Here is a 16672-nt window from a genome sequence, read left to right as displayed (position 1 = left end):
TCATCTACCCGGCCCATCTTCCTTTCCCCCCTTGCTAGCCTCAATCGTGTGTGGTTCCGCCATGCAGAATGCGGTCTCTCCTCACGGACGATGGAGCCACCAAACCTCGAGGAATCCCCGGCGATCGATGGTTGATGACTTTGGTAGCGCGGCCGAAGGACAAGGTAGACCCTAGGCGAAAACCCTAGGGGAAATGAAAAACGTAAAGTGATGATGATGTTTGGCGTGGTGCCATAAACATCTTTGATGTATGCATCGCTCTTCAGAAATATGAAAAGGGAAACACAGTAGTTTTAATTCAGAAGGGATGAGCCGAGTACGTGCAAACAAATATGCAAATCCTGTAGGCGGATCACATACTACTAGTACATTACATGACTATTTGTGTGACATGACACGACAAATAGGATGGTGATCTTACACAAACTAATCGATCGATCCTTATTTAACCGGAACAGATCCGCAGCAGTAACAAGCAAACACACATGCACTAGTGAAGAAGATCGAATTAACGAAGCTGGCTAAATCACAAACCTTTGCTTAATTAAGCTCACTAAATAACGCAGGCAGCGTCGCGCAGGCGATCATGCAGCCGCGATCTGCAGGAACTCCTCGTCCTTCTCGAGCCTCTGCATGGGCTCCGGCTGCAGCGCCAGCTCCACGTCGATGCCGCCGCTGTCGCCGCCGCGGCCCGGGTACAGGTACACCATCCCGTCGAACTTGTTGTTGCCGCCGCTGCGGACGCGCTCCGGCCTGCCGAACCCGAAGTCCACGTCGTACACGCGGAAGCGCGGCGAGCTGCCCACGGCCACGCAGTTGGGCCCGGCGTCGCTGTAGTGGAACAGCTTGGGCGCCGCCTCGTACTCGTCCAGCCTCCGCGTCACGGCGGCCGCGTCGTGCTCGCCGATGGCCTTCTGCAGCATCCCGGCCGCCAGCTCCGGCGGCCCGCCCAGGAGCATCCCCGCGGGCACGCCCGTGAACACCGCCTGGATGAGGTTGCCGAAGTACGTCGCCGGCACGGGCGGGTCGAGGCGGGCCCGGCAGTCAGCGAACACGGCGAAGACGGTGATGTCCGCGGGGCCCAGCTCGCGCGCGCGCGAGACGGACCGCCAGATGTGGGCGCCCAGGGACTGGAAGGCGGAGAAGGGCTTCGCGCCGGGGGGCAGCGCCGCGTTGGCGTTGGCCTTGATGCGGGCCACGACGGGCTCCGGGAAGGAGAAGACGCGGGCCACGAGCGGCTTCTTGGGCCCGTTGGGGTCCGTCTTCTCGTGCGCCTCCGCGGAGGCCGGCAGGGTGAGGCCGACGCGCACGGAGCGCGCCATGGCGCGGTTGTGGATCGGGAGCGCCGACGGGGCGGCGGCGCCGCGGCAGAGCTCCGCCCAGGAGCTCATGAAGTGCCACGTGGCGGTGCCGTCCAGCACGGCGTGGTTGAAGGCGCAGCCCACGGCGAGGCCGTCCTTGAGCTTAGTGAACTGCAATGCAACCCCATCGTATGTGTCCATATTACTTTTCAGTTTGAGGAAATTTGAACAAAATGAAGAAGAATATGGCGAATTTCAGTATGAAAATTAAATTGCAGAAAGATGAACGTCTATAGTTTTTTTTTTCTACGGCAGTGTGTGTACGCGCAATGACCTACTATGCAATCAATAATGCTGGCCTACTACTTGTCGGTCGATAAATTTACGTACTTCCTTCGTCCTAAACTAAATGTCTTTAATTTAATACAACTTTATTTTGAGACAGAGAGTATTTATTACACATGGACCATGCATGTGTCGGAATCAGAATGCTGCCCCTTATTTACATCGCGCAGCTGGAAAATGTGTCGGTGCACAACCTCTGCAGTTTGTTGATGTAATCATCTTAAAAGTATACCGTCCTTCCTAAAAAAAGTATACTATCCTGATTTTTTTAAGTATACGGCTATACTACCTAACTAAGCCAGCAGTGTAGCAATTGGATCAACATGGCCAGTTTTTTTTACAGCTTTAAAAATAGAGAAAAATGTGTTTTTGGTCCCTCAAGTTTCCTAAAAGTATAGACTTGGTCCCTCAAGATTTTATGGTAGACATTTGGTCCTTCAAGTCTGGAAACCGGAGAAGTTCGGTCAAAAACCAAATTTTGAGCATGTTGACTAGGTTTGACCGATGAATAGTAAATTCAAAGAAATAGCAAACAAATTCAAAAAAAACTAAAATTTTATGGAAACCAAGATGCTTGGGTGAGCTACGTGCGTGAAAATTTGTGTTGTGTTTCAACATTCGAGGAGCTCGTGGCAAAAAAAAAAATCAGCTCACAAAATGAAAAGCCAAAAATTGTTTTTTGGCTAGAGCTCCTCGAATGTTATTTGACCACAAAAACTTACACGCACCTAGCACACCCAAGCATCTTGGTTGTCATAAGATTTCAGATTTCCTGAGTTTCTTTGATTTTTTTTGAATTTACTGTTCATCAGTCAAATCTGGTCAACATGGTCAAACCCGGTCAATGTGCTCAAATATGGTTTTGGAGCAAACTTATTCGATTTTGAGACTTGAAGGGCTAATATCTACCAACAAATCTTGAGGGACCAAGTTTATACTTTTGAGAAATTTGAGGGACCAAAAACATACTTTTCTCTTAAAAATAAGCCGTCTCCTTCCAGTTTTCTGCATAAGCCACATGTCTTATTCATTGGGGCTTCTAAGTTAGTTATGGAATAACTAATTTAGAAGTCTCAGAAAATTTAGAGGGTGACTTACTTTTTAATCTGGGAAGAGGCAGCTTATTTTTTTAAGTCACTCAAAAGAACTGGTCTTTGCAGATTTGCCATTTTAAACGGTACGTATAGCAATTTGAGTGTTTGGCATTCCCTTGTCAACAACATATGGCTCCCAGAAGGCCAGAATGCACGTGTCGGCAAGACATGGGCATGACAATGCCATTCGTAGGAATGACAAATATCTGTTCAGATATTTTAAAATAGTGAACCTTGCATAGTTGTGCTGATAAATTCGAACTAATTCTCATCTCAGTTTAGTAATTTATACTCCATGTCTTGCTTTAAGTGCATTGTAGTACTCAATTAAAATGCGCCAAATATGTAGATCTTGCAACCATGCTTAAGGTAGGGCGAAATCTAAAGTTGTCCGCTGCAGTCCACCTGCCCCTTGTTGACCACTTTCGCTTACCAGGCGCCACTGCTAAAATGATCTAACCGGCTTAGCCGCTAGGGTTCGTCACTAGCTCGTATGGCGGGGCTACATACGCTCGATGCCTCATAGCTTGGTCACCATCAGTGAACAACCCCAAATTTCACAACAAGACCTTGCTTTTTATCTTTTTTCCCAGTGATTAGTGAGTTTATGCCAACATTTTTTTGTTGATATTATTTTTTGGAGAGCCGCAATAACCGGTTTCCTGACAAATCCGTGTCTTTTTATCATCCAAAAAATTGAATTCAAACTCTTTAAAAATATATAATTAAATGGTCACAAAAACTACACATAGATGTTATAACGGACATTAGAATTCGTCTCTTTCCTTTTCATTTTATTAGCAAAAGGCCCATAGAAAATGCACATACTCCCTTCGTCTTTAAAAGAGTGTACTTTCAATTTTGTTGGAAAGTTATTTTTTTATGTTTAACCGTATTTATACAATAATAGACCAACATTTATGCCATCAAATTAGTAGTGTTAGATTTATGATAGAATATTTTTTCGTCATATACCTATTTAGTTTTACAAGCATTGATATATTTTTGCACAAACTCTGTCAAATTTTAAAATAGTTTGACCCTTCAACAAAGTTGGAAGTACACTTTTTAAAAAATGAAGGGAGTATAAGAGAGAGCTCACTTAAAATCATGGTATGCATTTTCGTGTATTAGTTAAAGCATTATGTATGTGTTGGGGAGATTATATCCACCCCAGTAAGTCAGAAGGAGACGCAAAATGACTTTAGGTTTTGCTGATTTATTGCACTATGATTTTAATAAAAAAGTTACAGTACCTTTTTCACTCGAGACTGGGTATCCATGCTGAAAAATGCCAGAGATGCAGTGTATTTTTTATTTTAAAAATGCCATGCATTCGATCGATCCAACGGCTCTAAGGTCGTTCACTGGGAGCTCTCTCCCAGCGAACGTTCGCCCATCAGTATTTCTCCGAAAATAATAGGACGCCGAAGGATTTCGTTCCCCGGACCGCTGCTATGAACGCCCTTTCCCGTATCATCACGCATTCATGCCAAAGGTACGGTTGCTAAGTGATCAAGGTAGGGAGCTCCGGCGGCGCATACCTGGACCGCGAGCAGCGGGCGGTGGAGCCCCTCGAGGTTCATGACGCCGGTGTAGGGTATGAGCTGCTGCATGAGCTTCTCCGCCTCCTCGCCGCAGTCCTCGCCGGCGAGCTGGTCCACGGAGACGCCCTCGGCGGCGGCCTCGACGACCTCCGCGCCCTCCTCCCCGTCGACGTACAGCGCACCTTCGTCGCCCTTCTCCTGGCGGATCCGGCCGGCGAGCGGGTAGAAGTAGGCGAGCGCGTCCCCGAGCGCGTCGGCCATGCGCGCGGTGACGTCCTGGAAGTCGGCGGCGCCCTGCGGGAGGCGGTAGAGGAGCAGCTTCTGGTTGTAGTAGAAGGTGATGTAGGGCAGGTCGAAGGTGGCGAGGGTGACCTTGGTCTTGGCCGGCGCCACCGTGCGGGTGGCGGTGACCGCGACGGCCATGGCGGCGGCGTCCCCGCTGTTCACGGCCATTGCTGTTTAACCGGTCTGTGATGTAAGCTGCGAGCGGGTGTCAGCGGGCTGCGCTGCGCTGTGCTGCTGCGTGGAATGGGAGAGATGCTCCGGGTGAGTGATATAAAGGAGGGGCGGAGGTGGAGGTGCGGGCATTGATGGGGGAGGCAGATCGAGCAGGCTTTGGTTGTCATCTTGATGGGGGAAGGGAAGGACCAAGGCGATGGCCGTTGGGAGGGTGGTGGGACATTTATGGCGGCCTTGATGCACCGAGCTAATTGATCGACCGCCACCGCGCCCTTCCAAACCACCCGGAGCGCGGTCGGTCGGGACGTGTGAAGGAGGACAAGATACCACGGTGGAGGGAGACTTACAAGGATGCATACCTTCATCTCTGCCTTCAGCCAAGAAACAAATGTATCGTGCGGGGGAATCGAATCAATGCCACCACTTCCGTTCCCAAATACTACAAGTCTTTTCTAAAGATTCCATCAAGTGACTTATATGAAGCAAAATGAGTGAATCTACACTTTAAAATATGTCAACATACATCCGTATGTTGTACCTTATTTAAAATGCCTAAAAAGATTTATATTTAGAAACGGATGCAGTACTAATTAAAAGTACCACATCGCTGCTTTACACGAAATTACATCAATTTATATAAGTCAGCGAGAAATGAAAGAGATGCCCGAATAAAGATGTAATGTATTGCGCTATAACAGGAATAAAGAGGAGACCTTGTGGCAAGGAGATTCCATAACTACGGGAAATAGAAGAGATGCCTGAATAAAGATGGAATATAAAGACAGACACCTAATAAACATGGGATTTATACGATTCCCACAGTTTGACACTAAAATAAAAGTTGTTTATGTATTTCTTTTAGAAAAACTCCTCGTGTCTTTAATAAATATGCATGTGAAAAAAGTTCAAGAGTTGCAACAAAAATATTTGCACATAAAAAAAATAAACGTGATAGAGGAGGTATGAAGAGCTTTAAAGCGATAATTCGCGTCAGACTGAAGCGAGGACGAGCTCGGGGCAGCGACGCGAGGATGAGCTTGAGGTCGTGGAGTGAAGCCAAGAACTGGAATGATGTTGGACATGCCCTAAGTTGGTGACGTTTAACCACCCACGATGCATGTATGTCTCCATAGTGTGCTAATATATCATGTTTGTTCTTATCGTTTTCCTTTACCCGTAACAACACCCCATTCCACGCATGGCATGAATAAATAATTTGTTGCTAGCCCGTTTGTATGTACATATTAAATCTACATGCAAGTAATGTTGAAATAGAAGACCTGCCCGTGGAATCTTGAACCGTGCATTGTAGGCTAAGAATATCTTTGTTTCAGCTACAACTACAGATTCTCATATTCTAAACCACCATCTGTAGACTATAAGAGCATGTGGTATTTTTCCTCCCGTTGCAACTCACAGGCCCGTTTACTGGTAATAACAAAGGGACTATTAATTCTTGTGGTACGTCATGAAAATTGCTCTCAAAGTTGCAAAATATTACCCACCAATGTCATCTATAAGCGATAAAAAAAATGTTTCACACAGGGAATCCCTCGCTTGGGCCAGCCCATGCAGTAGGGACCTCCTATACTGCGCTCTTTGTGCTGGGAGAAGACGCAGCACACATGTTTGGGCTGGCCCATGTCCGGGCGGCCTGTTTTCTAAATTTTGTTTTTATTTTATTTTCTTAATTCCGTTTTTTTACTTTAAATAATTTAGGACTTAAAAAATATTTGGAAATTTAAAAAAGATAGTTTTGAAATAAAATGTTTAACAAATCATAAAATGTTTGTGGATTCAAAAAATGTCCGTGATTTAATAAAAAAGTTTGCTTATTAAAAATAATGTTCGGGAAATAAGAAACTGTTCATGATTTTTAAAAAAGTTTGTGTATTATAAAATGTTAATGAAATTGAACGAAATTTCGCTAATTCAAAAAATATTCATGAATGAAAAAATATCCTAAAAATTAAAAAACTGTTAGTGACTTACAAAATAGTTTATTCATTCATAAAATGTCTGCTGATTCAAAAAATGTTCATTAAATCAAGAAAATATCCATTAACTCAAATAAATCTTCATGAATTTCAAAATTGTTCCACCAATTTCCATAACAATGTTTGTCCATTCTAGAAATGTTGGCCGATTCATTTTTTTAAATGTTCAGTCTTTTGAAAAAATGTTAGCAAATAGTATAAAATGTTCATGAATTCAAAAATTGGTCTTGAGTTTAGAAAATGTTCGAAAATTTGTAAAGGTGGTCATGAATTTGAAAAATGTTCATGATTTCAAATATGTTCACGAGTTTATAAATATGTTCATGATTTCACGAAATTGATCCATTTGAGATTATGATTTTTTTCTCCTGTTTGTAACACACTAGCCCTTTTGCTAGTAGGCAGTATAGTAAAAAATGCATAGGTTTATCTCGGATGCTACGCCCCCCTATATTCAAAAATAATTTCGTAATTCAAAAAAAGTCAAAAAACCCCGGAACTTTTTATGGAATCAAACATGACCAAGTATTGCACTCGTATAAAAAGATTAAATAGAAAATGACTTTTATTGTATTCGGGGTCAAAGATTTCCTAAAAAATGCTAGATACAAGCGCTATTCATGTTATATTGTCGTCATAAATTTGTTTTTTTGCCCTGAAGTCAACGAGAATTACTCCTTGGCTGAACTTTTTATATGAGTACAATACCTAGTCATATTTGGTTCAAAAATATATCCAGGATTTTTTTGACTTTTTTTTGAATTATTAATTATTTTTTGATATAGGGGAGTGGAGCACCCGAGTGCTCCTAATCCGCTTCCGTAGTATAGTATAGTAACAAAGCTAAGAAAATACTGCAGAACTTGCCGAGTACTACAACAGTATAGACCAAGCAGTAGCAAGTGAAATACTGCTGGACATTGCTTTCTTCTCTAGGAGAAGGAAGGCAAAAGAGAGATCATCTACATGATCAATAGATGGGTGTATATGGAGGATGAAGGGGAGGATGTCGAACAGATCGCTGCATGGCGCGCAATTGGTTCTTCTCCTTGTCTTGTTTGGCCCCAAGCCTCCGGCCGTAGGGTAATCCCCACACAGAAATCAGAATTTTTTCCAGTTAATAGCAGAATTTAGGGGAAGGAATGAGAGCCTTTGGATTTGGCTGGATGGCAGATCTTGCTAGCTAGCATAGGTGCAGTAGGGACGCAACTGCAGAGGAGCCGAACCCGCATTCTGTGTGGCCCATATTCCATATGTTAGTTTTCTTTAGAATTCTGTAAAAAAAAATGTAATTATAGTCGTAGCAATAAAAAGAAGTTCAAATATACTTGAGTCGTAAATAATATGCATACGAAAATAACTTACTTTTAAATTTTTGTTCATTTAAGTAATAATGTTTATGAATTATAAAATTTTACGTATAATTAAAAAAGTGTCCATTTGAGGAATATAGTCTGGGGGGACACTAGGCTCCGAGTTATTTTTCCATTCCTATTTTTATATTTAATTTTATTAAAAAATTAATCTTATGGCAAACACATAAACTTTATTAAAACACGTGAACACTAAATCTACATAACATTTCCGAAAAGCATGAACACTTTATATACTACATGAATATTTTATTAAAATATGATTTTTTTTCTTAATTATATGAGAGTGTATTTAAATATATTTTTAAAAATATAAATATTTTTATTAAATATGTGAACACTTTTGAAAATATTCTCTTTTCCTAGGCAATATAAGAGTGTATTGTTGTGTAAGACCATTTCTTCCAGGCCAAGATAAAAAAATCAACTACTATTAACTACATTAGCGAAAGTGGTGAGCTTCTGATTTCAAATCCGCTAAAGCAAGGAAAATATGTACAGTGTCAAAGGGCCAAAAGATGTAAACTAGATGTCGAGTTTAGCAAAGTGTACAGATCATTTGCTTCTCAGGGTACAATTTTATTATAATAATAGTTTTCTTTTTTCATATTAATAATTCTCTAATTAGCTATTTTTCCAATTCACAACCGATGTTTTCATGACACGGCCATTGATTCGGTCAATTCTCGGTGAATTCAACGTGTGTATTTTTGCATATGGTCAAACTGGTTCTGGAACAACTTACACAGTGATACTAACTCTAGTCCTGAGAATCATGGTTAAACTAGTAAGATGCCCGTGCGTTGCACGGAACAATGAAATGCATTGATCCGAGAGTTGTTTATTTGACAAAGTATGCGGGGGCCATCTCATGTGTAACAAATACCGATAGGTTTCTTCGGATATTATTTCTTCTCTAGAGCTCACAAGTATCCGGGTGAATAGTAAATGTAGGCAAAATAGATAAAAGAATATCTTTTGCAAACAAAAGCGTTCAAGTGTTCAACCTGCATCCAAAACTTTCGAAGAAATAACACTTATTGTGCTTTGCAAAAAATGATCTTTAAGAATTATTTTTTGAGTATCGATTTTGTTTATTTTTTCTAGACCACCATGAATGTAACTCAGGATGACTTGAAAGGGGGCAGAGGAGATGGTGAGGAGGAGGGGGTCGTGGTGGTGGTCGGCAATGCAGCCTGAGAGAAGGCATGAGAGGAGTTGGGGGCAGACGGGTGCCAAAAGCAGCGACCTCTCCAGATCCTTCTTTATTTTTTCCTGAGATGGCTAGATGAGGTGAGAGGGATAGATGAATGAACGTGAGAGGCAGGGGGTTATCTACAAACAAGGAGTGGAGTATGGGGGTCTTTTTGCAAAAATAACATAATTTGTCTCAGATGCTTTGAATGTAAATCGAATGATTGTAAATGAAGGATGGCAGGCACACCATCATCATCAACTCAGCTTTTTATAGGAGTAGAGATTTTTGTCGTACACTGTATAATTATCAGCGCGCTATTTTCTATAGAGACTGGACCCAGTACATCATTGAAAAATTGGGGTGTCAATTATGGGGATATAAATGATCTATTTGATATTTCACTATGTGGGAGAAGTATTTTCTCGTACGAGGTGGGGGTACAGATGGTTGAGATGTACAACGAACACATTCGTGATCTCTGTCAATCAATATTGCACAGAAACAATATCCTTTGATACTCTTGCACAGATTTTTTTTCGTTACATTTCTTATAATCATGCCTTTTTTTATTTTACTGTATTCTTATTATTAAAACTGTAAAGTAATAATGGTACTCATTAACATGAATAAACACTTGATGTTTTAGACTTCTCAGCCTTTTGGACTCGTTTTACCGGATGTGAGCTTATATCCATTAAATCAACATCAGATGTTTTAGACTTGATGGAAATTGGACTAGCAAAGCAGTTGTTGCAACAGCTCTATATGAAAGAAGCAGCCGGTCCCACAGGTTGACTGAACCATGAACCAGATTTATATTATATTTATCGTCATTCTCTTCTTTTTTCCGGATATATTGTTATTCTCTATAATATAGATTTGTTAAAAATATATTATTACATGTAGCATTCTAACCGTACACTTTCCAGGGTTGGATGTGAAGATTGGATCCACCTCTAGAGGATGTTTACAGCTCGTTGATCTTGCTAGCAGTGCAAGAGTAGAGCAGTTCGAAGCAACGGGAGATAGATTAAAAGGGGCTCAACATATTAACAAACCACTCTGCTTTAGATGATGAGATTTTTGCTCTGGCACAGAAAGATGCCCATGTGCCCTAAAGAAACAACAAAGCTCTCTTGGTAATCGATTGTTTATACTCTGATAAATCATGCATTTGGAGGCTTTATGTGATGTTATAATTATTTCTTCAAATATTCTATCGCAGGGGGACAAGCAAAGACGCTAATGTTTGTCCAAATAAATCCTAATGTTGAGTCATATTTAGAAACAATAACCACTTTAAAGTTTGCTAAAAGAGTTTCTGGAGTAGATTTAGGCGCTGCAAGAAGTACAAAGAGGGAAAGGATATCAAAGAGCTGCTGGAACAGGCTCTTATACTTTAGCCTGTCTTGAACTGGAGTTTGATTCCTTTTTGTGCACATGAGAAACTGTTTTAATCGCTCAGCTAGTTCCCTTGTATCTTTTGGTCGCTCATGCTTGGTGGCCTTGTGTATTCCTGGCCGGTTGATGGCTTTGTTAATTCAAAACCAGGCTCTTCTTGAGCCTTCGTTCTAAAAAAGAAACTGCTTTAGTTAGGGAAAGAAAGAATAGTGTGTAAAATAAAAAGATAGATTTACATATGAATGTGATATTAAATTGTGAACATTATCCTAAAAACCCAAGATGAATTTTTTTCATTCTATGATCACTTCTAGCCTCAGGTTGGGATCGATTTTAGGACTCAAGTGATTTTCATATACTCCCTCTGATCCATAATAAGTGTCGTGGTTTTAATCGGAGGGAGTACTTACTTATAACTACGGTTGGTAAGGTGTTAAACCATAAAAACTACAATTCATAGCCTGTATCAAAACATTGCGAAAAATTAGCAGTAAAATAGGAGGAGTTTATTTACTGCCGGGTTAGTTACATATTTCTAGACATTCTTGATAGTGTTGATTTCTGGAATGTGCGCTAGTATTGACAAATAATTAATACAAACCTACAGAAAAACTCAGACTTGAATAGCTTGGGAACTCCTGCTATTTTTACCTTTCACTTCTGGGGGTTAACTAGATAAATGCCACTCCAATTATGCCGATTCAGATAAATGCCACTACTATTTCCTTCTTTTCAGAAATACCAGTACAAATTTTGGATCAATTGGAAAGAAAAGAAAATATGAATTGCTAAGTTTTCATAGGACCATAGATAAAATGAGGGCTTGCAATATCACTATTGGATACATATGACTCAAGGTTTTATATAATACTAGTTAAAACTCCAAAGTCGTTGTTTGCAGTTGCTGTTAACTTCTGTTCCTGATAAAGATTCTCTCATATTATGGATATAAGCTGTTGTTTGTGTTTTTCTAGGTTTCATCCTTGAAAGACACTATTTCACGAAAATATATGGAAATTGAGCAGCTCAAACTCATGAAAGACAAAGACAAATCCCAAAGTTGAATTGTTGACAACCATGGCGCAACCATGCCAAATAATTTTAATTCCAAAAAGGTATAGCTGATCACATAAAACCAAAATAGACAACTGGCAGATCCTCTGAGTTATGCTGAAGTGAATGCACATGCTGGTCAGACTTCACCCACTAAAATTTTGGCTATGGGGTTGGAATAAGCAGATTATGAAGACAATGTATCTGAAGATGGTTTGTTGGTAAGAGAAATGGAGTATTCTATTGGCAGAAGGAACATTATGAACTTCAACTTGGACATAATCGATGATACAACAATGTACTCTCTGTTTCCTATATCATTTCCATCAAAATTATCAGTTGTTTTTTGAGAGTTTTTTCATTCCTATGGCTATGCATTAGGAGTAATTTCTTTTTGTCTATACTTGTCGCCTTGAGAGTTTCTCATCTTTCGAGAAGTAGGCTTACTAATTTGGTAATGCTCAATAGTTTCAGGCATGGAGGTTCATCGCGGATAACCAGATCCACTCTCACAAAAAGCAGGCAGCCAGCAATCTTCAGATCAAGACCAAGGGATGCAATTTTGAAGACTCCAAGTAAGCACAAGACTTCTTCGTAGAACCTGCAAAATTTTGGTGCTAGGGCTCAATAAACTTTCACAACTTGGAAAACTTCACATTGACGTTCATATATTTTTTGTATCTTCTCATGACATTTGTAAAAAATTTAAATCAGAACCAATAGTTAATTCTCCTATGTACTAATGGGAATGAGATCATATTGACAAACCAGGTCATACAAGGAGTCAATCCAACCAGTTGGCGGGAGGCTCTTCGTCAGCCAGGTCAACCAAAAGATGGCAGAAGTAGAGCACGTTCCAGCTGCTCGGTCTGTATTTTGTATGCTCACTGTTACTCGACGAGACGAGAAAGGTGGAACAAACTGCTGACAAGAGAACAAGGCTATGATCTGACGAGGATGCTTGCAATGTTCAGACTTCAGAGGATCCTCGCATTGTGTTTGTTCTGCAGCGACAAGGGTTAGATGTTGTGGTCTCTTGCGGTCTGACGATCAAGGACGAAAAAATATTGCACTATTGGTACACTCCTGGTTCAGTTTCAATGTGCATGATTATGACAACCGGTCTGCTCTCTCTTTTCAGGCTCTAGTCTACATTCAGGCTTCAGTCTTTACACAAGAGAATTGCCACTGTGAGAGTTTTTCATTTTTGACGGAACCACTGCAAGATTTTTTTTTTTTTGACGGAGCCACTGTGAGAGTTGTTGATGGAAAAAGAAAGAAAATCACAGTAGTCCGAGAGACCCGCTCTGAGACCTACAAAGTTTTCGTTTTTTTTAACTGAAAAAATAAAAAGTTACATTGCGGTGAGCGTGGATCGAACACGCGACCTTCAGATCTTCAGTCTGACGCTCTCCCAACTGAGCTATCCCCGCTTGTGTATTCATTACCTATTACAATCTATATGAACATACGGTAATGAATATGGTACGTTCTGCAATGCATGAATCGTCCCTATCCACTGCTAGTGTTTAAACATCCCTTGGAATTTCTTGGTCCATACCAACAACCCAAAGGGTCTTCCAGAAAATATCATACTCCCTCCGTTTTTATTTACTCTGCATATTAGCTATACTACGAAGTTTGACTTTGGTCAACTGTAATATGCAGAGTAAATAAAAACAGAGGAAGTACAAGATTAAAGACATGTTGAGAGGTGTGACAGCCATTGTTGGGAGTTCATGTTTCTTATTATCTTTTCTCAGTGACGTGTTTAGTTTTATGGTACCCTAGGTTTAGAGAATGCACCCGAGGCATTTGAAATATGATTCATGTCAAGGAACAATCACAATGTCGTGACTCATACATTATCACATGTGTGTGCTTCCTCTGGCGATTCTATCTGTAACTCCGGATTATATCTGAAAAACTCTTTGTGATGATATTTTATATTCATTAAAGAGCGGCATTCTTCTATGAGAAAAATGATGCGAGCATCCATTGTTGCAAAACATAAAAGCAACCAACAATCACCATAAGACCTAATAAACTCCTATCACCTAATGTGTTTTGAAAACCGCGGCTGAATCCAGTCCATAGAAGACATAACAAAGACAACATCGATTGAACATCGGCATGGCTGCATCCTAAGTTTGTTGGCGGCGTAGTGTCATCACCCCCTAAAGAGTATATATAGATAACGACACTGATCTAACCATCATAAAAACAAGCAAACAGATGTGCATCATCATCCACAACTAGACCTGACATAGTCGTTGGTGCTTCTAGCACTTGCATCTAGCCTCCACCGGCCAACAAAATATCATTGACCTAATAATAAAGCCACTACAAGGAGATCCCTTGTACCGCCCCAACCACCAGTGGCGAAACTACTCGGGAGGGGGGGGGGGGCTTTAACAGGCTCAAGCCCCCCCTCCAGCGTTGCATTCTTTTTTACTAATACTCTCAAGGCCCAACCTAGCCACTTGCCAGCCCCAGCCCAACACATGTTCACACAACACACGCAGCTCAGCACACCTTCCCCTCCGTTTTCTTTCTAGATTCGCCATTGCCTACCACCATACATATTGGGTGAAGAGTTTCACGAAACCAAACTCCTGATACATAACATAATAGCTTTGGTTGTTCAGATCCACGTGGCCATCCTTTACAAGATTGCCACCAACGTTGAAGCAAATACCATTGGGAAGGGAAGAAGGATGGAGGCACTTATTCCATCAATGTGTTGTCTTTTTTTTGCGGGATCATGTATTGTTACTGCTGCCGAGTTCTCATTCGCCTCTGGACAGTGACCGGAGGTGGATGGGAACACCAACCTTGTGGGAGAAGTGAAAAGAAACGTAGATGCCTGTTTTCAAGGGGAGAAAGAAAACTGATAATGCCCACAGTTGAAAAAGAGCAAGAGAATGCCCATAATAAAAATACTGATAACGCGAACCAACCAATGGTTGGTTGGTGAGGCGGACAGTGGTATCTCCAGCCCATCAAAGTTTAAGTCCTACAATTGACACTGGTGCTTGCATTTTACTAGGTTTATTTCAGGTCTTATAGCGATGTGCGTTTAGTGGGAATGGAAGGAGACATTCCTGTCGATTACAAAATCGTCTGTGACAACTTCGACAATCTTAAGATGATGTATCAGTTCAGTCTCTCTGAGATGCTCATGGGAGTTACGTGCGTGCATCCATAGGGTTCATGCATGAGTGTATGCGTCAGTACCATGTTAGAAAAACATGTCACAAAATGCTAGTGCAAAATGCTCAACACATCCCGCGCTCGTTACATTAGGAACTCTCATCATTAGAGCTATAGTTAGAAACAATTCATCAAGCCCGTCTAGCTCAGTTGGTAGAGCGCAAGGCTCTTAACCTTGTGGTAGTGGGTTCGAGCCCCACGGTGGGCGATCCGTTGTAGTTCACAATTGGTGTCTTTTTTTTCGTCTCTCACAGTCAGAAATGTCCATCCTCAGCTCCTGGCAGGAGATGGAGAAAACCTGCCAGTGCCACAAGCCACCGTCTCCCTCGTACGCACAAGATTCTCCTCACCTTCTTGAGCTTCCCACACAAATGTACCATGACCTACAGCCAAACAAACTTTTTCCATGGCAGAAGACGTAGACCGCACTAATGATGCCGTAATGATGAGAGTTCCTAACGTAACGAACGCGGGTGCCGCAGTCCGGGCATCGCAGCACACCACGCATAGCCGCCGTCGCTGGAGCCGACACAGTCGTAGAACGAGCCCAGGCTCCTACCCTCTTCCTCGGTGCTGGCATACCGAGCAGTTCGCTCAGCACCTCGTACAGCAGCTGCAGCAGTGTCACCGCCAGGATGGCTAGGAACATAATGTACCAAAAACGTCGGCGTCCGTGCGAAAGAAACACTCAGCTATGCGGTAATGCGGCCCAACATTCAGTGATGTAATTCGATCGAAGCCGCGCTTGTATTTCTGCAGTACCTGAGCCGACGAAGTACAGTATCCAGCGCGGACTAAGTACAGTATCCAGCGCGGACTCCACTACAGCTCCACCTTTCACGTACCGTTTCGTCATCGTCAGGCTCCGTTCTCTGAAAGGTTTTAGGAAAAGGTTTAAAAACAGTCGAATGATTTCCTGGTTTCTCAGCCGCCTCACGCGCCGTCTGATCGGACGCAATCATGTGGCACCAAGCGCGCTCGGATCCCCACGGTGGGCGATCCGTTGTAGTTCACAATTGGTGTCTTTTTTTTCGTCTTTCACAGTCAGAAATGTCCATCCTCAGCTCCTGGCAGGAGATGGAGAAAACCTGCCAGTGCCACAAGCCACCGTCTCCCTCGTACGCACAAGATTCTCCTCACCTTCTTGAGCTTCCCACACAAATGTACCATGACCTACAGCCAAACAAACTTTTTCCACGGCAGAAGACGTAGACCGCACTAATGATGCCGTAATGATGAGAGTTCCTAACGTAACGAACGCGGGTGCCGCAGTCCGGGCATCGCAGCACACCACGCATAGCCGCCGTCGCTGGAGCCGACACAGTCGTAGAACGAGCCCAGGCTCCTACCCTCTTCCTCGGTGCTGGCATACCGAGCAGTTCGCTCAGCACCTCGTACAGCAGCTGCAGCAGTGTCACCGCCAGGATGGCTAGGAACATAATGTACCAAAAACGTCGGCGTCCGTGCGAAAGAAACACTCAGCTATGCGGTAATGCGGCCCAACATTCAGTGATGTAATTCGATCGAAGCCGCGCTTGTATTTCTGCAGTACCTGAGCCGACGAAGTACAGTATCCAGCGCGGACTAAGTACAGTATCCAGCGCGGACTCCACTACAGCTCCACCTTTCACGTACCGTTTCGTCATCGTCAGGCTCCGTTCTCTGAAAGGTTTTAGGAAAAGGTTTAAAAA

General features: G+C 42.3%; 1 protein-coding gene, 2 non-coding genes and 1 pseudogene across 3 annotated transcripts; 2 read left to right on the top strand and 2 right to left on the bottom strand.

The window, feature by feature from the left end:
• Positions 1-271: 271 nt before the first annotated feature.
• PEL3 (HXXXD-type acyl-transferase family protein) lies at positions 272-4850 on the bottom strand. Its single transcript, XM_087528490.1, has 2 exons — positions 4285-4850; positions 272-1472 (listed from the first exon to the last, which is right to left on the bottom strand). Exons 1-2 carry the CDS (start codon positions 4738-4740, stop codon positions 585-587), a joined length of 1344 nt encoding a protein of 447 aa, XP_087384616.1. The 5' UTR covers positions 4741-4850; the 3' UTR covers positions 272-584.
• A 4697-nt stretch (positions 4851-9547) lies between these two features.
• Positions 9548-14976, top strand: LOC125528683 (kinesin-like protein KIN-14K; annotated as a pseudogene).
• TRNAF-GAA (transfer RNA phenylalanine (anticodon GAA)) lies at positions 13129-13201 on the bottom strand. The gene has a single exon. It is a non-coding gene; the product is annotated as a tRNA-Phe (tRNA).
• Positions 14977-15116: 140 nt separating the features above from the next.
• TRNAK-CUU (transfer RNA lysine (anticodon CUU)) lies at positions 15117-15189 on the top strand. Its single transcript has one exon. It is a non-coding gene; the product is annotated as a tRNA-Lys (tRNA).
• The last annotated feature ends 1483 nt before the right edge of the window (positions 15190-16672 follow it).

This window comes from Triticum urartu, chromosome 1A (assembly GCF_056163025.1).
Source record: "Triticum urartu cultivar PI428250 chromosome 1A, HENAU_Tu73, whole genome shotgun sequence".
NCBI classification, from domain to species: Eukaryota; Viridiplantae; Streptophyta; class Magnoliopsida; order Poales; family Poaceae; genus Triticum; species Triticum urartu.
The sequence above is the reverse complement of the archived record's forward strand: the minus strand, read 5'-3'. Positions and strand labels throughout refer to the sequence as shown.

Bases quoted from the DNA above. Each gene is read 5' to 3' on its own strand.
- PEL3 (XM_087528490.1), bottom strand. From the start codon at position 4,740: ATGGCCGTGAACAGCGGGGACGCCGCCGCCATGGCCGTCGCGGTCACC. The intron at 1,473-4,284 runs GTATGCGCCGCC...GTTGCATTGCAG, and splicing joins GCCCGCTGCTCGCGGTCCAG to TTCACTAAGCTCAAGGACGG.